General features: G+C 34.9%; 1 protein-coding gene across 1 annotated transcript; it reads right to left on the reverse strand.

The window, feature by feature from the left end:
• Positions 1-1749: 1749 nt before the first annotated feature.
• On the reverse strand, positions 1750-2376 carry LOC141617261 (uncharacterized). The gene has a single exon (XM_074434444.1). It carries the CDS (start codon positions 2374-2376, stop codon positions 1750-1752), a length of 627 nt encoding a protein of 208 aa, XP_074290545.1.
• Between the last annotated feature and the right edge of the window lie 2590 nt (positions 2377-4966).

Here is a 4966-nt window from a genome sequence, read left to right on the forward strand (position 1 = left end):
TTTACAGCTGGAATATGTGACTTAGTCACTCTTTTTGGGTCAGTAAAAGCATCTGTCAGTTGATTAGCTTAGCTTTGTAAATTAATTATCTTTTGAACTTCAAGTTCACATTGTTTAGTACGAGGATCAAGATGAGATAGTGATAATTCATTCCATTTAATTTCCTATTCCAACTGTTTGTCTTCTCCCCCTAAACATGGGAAAACTGACTCGTTAAAATGACAATCTGCAAAACGAGCCTTAAATAAATCCCCTGTGGTTGGCTCAAGATATTTATTTATTGAAGGAGATTCAAATCCAACATATATTCCCAACCTTCTTTGGGGACCCATCTTTGTGCGTTGTGGTGGAGCTATTGGTACATAAACCGCACAACCAAAAACTCTAAGATGGGAAATATTTGGTTCCTGACCATGAACCAATTGAGTCGGGGAGAATTTATGATAACTCGTTGGTCTGATGCGAATAAGTGATTCTGCATGTAGTATAGCATGTTCCCAAGCAGAAATTGGGAGTTTAGACCTCATAAGTAATGGTCTAGCAATTAGTTGAAGTCGTTTGATTAAAGATTCAGCAAGACCGTTTTGTGTATGGACATGGGCTACAGGATGTTCAACATTTATCCCAAACGACATGCAATAATCATTAAAAGTTTGAGAATTAAATTCACCAGCATTATCAAGACGAATATTCTTGATAGGTGTATCTGGAAAGTGTGCTCGTAATTTTATTAATTGAGCAAGTAATCTCGCAAACACCAGGTTTCGAGTTGATAACAAGCATACATGGGACCATCTAGTCGATGCATCGATTAAAACCATAAAATATCTAAATGGTCCACTTGATGGATGTATTGGTCCACAAATATCCCCTTATATACGTTCCAGAAAACTAATTGATTCAAAATTTATTTTAACTGGTGAACGACGAATTATAAGTTTCCCTTGTGAACAAGCAGCACAGGGAAAATTATTAGGTAGAAACTTCCGGTTCTTCAAAGAATGTCCACATAAATTTTGCACTATCCTTCGCATCATTGTTGAACCGGGATGGCCTAACCGGTCGTGCCAAATTATGGAGTTATCGCTAAACTTCTGGTTTAAAATAGCATTGACTTTAATCGTATTGATTTTCGTGTAGTACAAGCCATTAGAGAACGTAGGCAACTTTTCTATTACGTGTTTCGTGCCTTGGGTTATACTCGTGATTTGAAGGAATTCATTATTCCCTTCACTTATAGTCTCAATATGATATCCATTTCGGCGAATATCTTTAAAGCTTAACAAGTTTCTTTGAGACTTAGGAGAGTATAATGCATCAACAACTTTAATTTTAGTTCCCCAAGGTAATAATATAGCTGCTCTTCCGGAGCCTTCAATAATATTTGTACTACCCGATATAGTACTCACACTAGTCTTTTTCATCATCAAATGAGAAAAAGATTTCATATTCTTAAGTATTGTATGAGTAGTTGCACTGTCAGCAATACATAATTCTTCATCATTTATTCCCATTCGAATTCGTGGGGTATTCATTTTCTTCAAGGAAATAAAATATGCGTCACTAAAACAAACATAAATATAATAAGAATGATAAATATAGATTTAAATAAAAATACCATATTGAATAATCCATATAAACTATACATAGGATCCTTTAAATTCTAAACACACCATATAAATGATAAAACAAGCATAAACACGAATTGATACAGATAATTTGATAGTCTTAAAAGTTCATAATTATTATCTAATTCCCTTCAGGGGTCGGGAAGAAAGCATCCACTTCTAGGTGAGTTGTATCGCCTGAATCAAAGTCACCTTCGCCATCTTCAATCACCATATTTGTTTCGATATTCTTTCTTTTCTGCTTTACTGATTGAAGATAAAGATCAACAAGGTGTTTGGGTGTGCGACAAACGCGTGACCAATGCCCTTTTGCACCACAACGATAACATATATTGGTCACAGTTTCGCTTTTATCTTTCTCACCCGTATTATCTTTTCGGTTCCACTGCAGGTGGGAATGTGTCTTTTTGAAATAACCTCCACGACCTCCATTACGACCACCAAATCTACGTCCACGTCCACGCTCACGGCCGCGCCATTGTCCATGGCCACGGCCTTGACCACTGCTGCTGGCATGGTCTCTATAATTCCTCTTTTCATTATAAGACATAATGTTTGCTTCTGGCAATGGTGTAGAATCAGTAGGACGTGATTCATGATTTTTCATCAAAAGCTCATTATTTTGCTCAGCCACTAACAAACAAGATATTAATTCAGAATATTTCTTAAAACCCTTTTCACGATATTGTGTCTGCAGGACAATATTATTAGCATGAAAAGTAGAGTATGTTTTTTCTAACATATCCATATCTGTGACTTTCTCGCCACATAACTTCAATTGAGAAGTAATTTTGAACATGGCTGAATTATATTCACTTGTGATTTGAAATCTTGCAATCTCAAATGCATCCAATCATAGCGAGCGTTTGGCAATATGACAGTTTTCTGGTGATCATACCTTTCCTTTAGATTGCTCCAAAGGATTTGTGGGTCTTTAATAGTCAAATATTCGTTTTTAAGACCCTCGTGGAAGTGACGGCGAAGAAATATCATAGCATTAGCCTTATCTTGACATGTTGTTTTATTTCCATCTTTTATCGTCTCACCAAGCCCTTTTGCATCTAGGTGTATTTCAGCATCTAACACCCAAGGTAAATAATTCTTTCCCGAAATTTCAAGGGCCGCAAATTCATGTTTTGCAAGGTTTGACATGATTTTCACTATTAACAATATAATAATTTAAATTAGGTCATGAAAATTATCATGAAATAAAGAAAATAACAAAACAAAACAAAAAAACAAAATAAAAGTTTTCTTGAGTAATCTATACACAAAGTGCATAGTAGACACCAAGGTTAGCGGTAATCTGTATACAAAGTATACAGTAGACCAAATATATTAAATTAATTATGTATGAATGAATATAGTAGATAGATGTGTAACATGAAAATCAACAAATTTATCAAACAAATTGTGTAATATGCAAATGGAGTCTCATAATGCAAGTTATCATTATCTTTAATATCAATTATTTATCATTGAAGAGTTTAACTACGGTTATATGTATGATTATGTACATGCAAGGATTATGTAAACAAAAGAATTCATATATACAAGTGAATGCGTAAAAACTTGTGTCATAATCACAATAATATAAATTTAGTATAGATAGAAAACTTACAAATTAATTTGGTAGATTTGTTAAGCAAGGATCGAAAATCGAAATCAAAGGCGAAAAACTATAAGTTCCCAACAAACCTAAATTTGATGATTCTCCCAAATGTGTTATTGATCTTGAATAGAGAATCGTGCTGATAACGTATTATAATTATACTTTGATAAGAGAAGATAATATAAAGAGAGAAAACAATATAAGAGAAAGTGAGTATTGTTGTTGTATATATTTTCATCCATGTACATGTGATACATATATATAGATTACAAAGATACCTCTTGGTGAAAAGTAACAATGGTTCCTAAAGGATAAAGAGATAGAAAGTTACAATGGTTGGGAATAGATACAATGGTTGGGGATGTAAGGGTATCATGGTCATCCACTATACATATTTTATAACACTAACTAATATATTATCTAATATAATTTACGTTAATCAAATTACTTATCGATAAATAAGTTCGTTGGTTAATTATCTAATTGCGTACTCATCATCCATTGTAATTATAAAGAAAATAAAACCACCCTCTTTGTTAATCATTAGCCTCATCATTACTATATGATGATAATACTTTCATTATTCACGTTATTTAACCAGCTACTACTCACCATACTCGCCCATGCACCCGTACCCAAATACGTACCCGTACCCGCTCTTGTTCTTCTTCCTTACCACGCACCAGAACTGACCCCACATCTCTACGACCGACAACGTGTCATGAACAGCCCCGTCCAAAACCGACGTTGCAACACCATCCACGACAAACTAGAACAAAGGATTACAGTGTCGCCGCAACGGCAACGATACATCCCAAAACAATTACAAATACGTTACCGATCAAGAGACTACTTAGTGTTACGAATTGTATACGATAACTCGACTCCTGTAAGGTGTATCGCCCTGGCGAATCTTCACCGAAACCGACTCAAAACAGGGAACGTTACTACTACTGTCCAGCCAAGCCTTTGATCTCTAAACGACGCTAAACCACTATAAAACCCGACTTCATATTGACCCGAAAGGCACCCGAAACAGAGTATGCTGCTACCATTAACCATACCTCTTTACAACTTCTAAACACCCTGTAAATCGCCTTAAATACGTCCTAAATCACCACTCCCTGACAGAAAATCGTACCACCATAAAGACTGCCCAAACCCGACGCAAAACCGAGTATGAGCGGACTGTTCTAACCAGTTTTTAAAAGCAACGATTAACAAACACAACCGCCATTTGAGACAACTCTAAGGCTTACTATCAATGACCAAGAACGACCCTATAATCATCCTACTCACTTACTACGTAACGTTTCTCAAACTCGACATTGAAACGATTTACTAAACATTAAATAACATACTAAACAAAGACGAGTTATTACCTTGTTTAACTAGTTGAGCGTGAAGACACTTGAGATGGTGAAGGTGACTAAGACGGCGGCGCACAACGTGAGAGAACTCGACTATCGTTTTCTCGTCGCTCTCTTTTCTTTCTATTACCTATTTTCTTCTTTTGAGTCTTTGGTGAAAGGAAAACCGGAGAAGGAAGGTAGTATAATTAGGTTAGGTTAAAATTGTGGCTTATGTCTTGTATTATAATAATCTACTACTAATACATATATATATATATATATATATATATATATATATATATATATATATATATATATATATATATATATATATATATATAGAGAGAGAGAGAGAGAGAGAGAGAGAGAGAGAG

The sequence above is a fragment of the Silene latifolia genome, chromosome X, assembly GCF_048544455.1.
Source record: "Silene latifolia isolate original U9 population chromosome X, ASM4854445v1, whole genome shotgun sequence".
NCBI lineage: Eukaryota > Viridiplantae > Streptophyta > Magnoliopsida > Caryophyllales > Caryophyllaceae > Silene > Silene latifolia.

Coding starts and splice junctions, on each gene's coding strand:
- LOC141617261 (XM_074434444.1), bottom strand. CDS start 2,376: ATGGATATGTTAGAAAAAACATACTCTACTTTTCATGCTAATAATATT.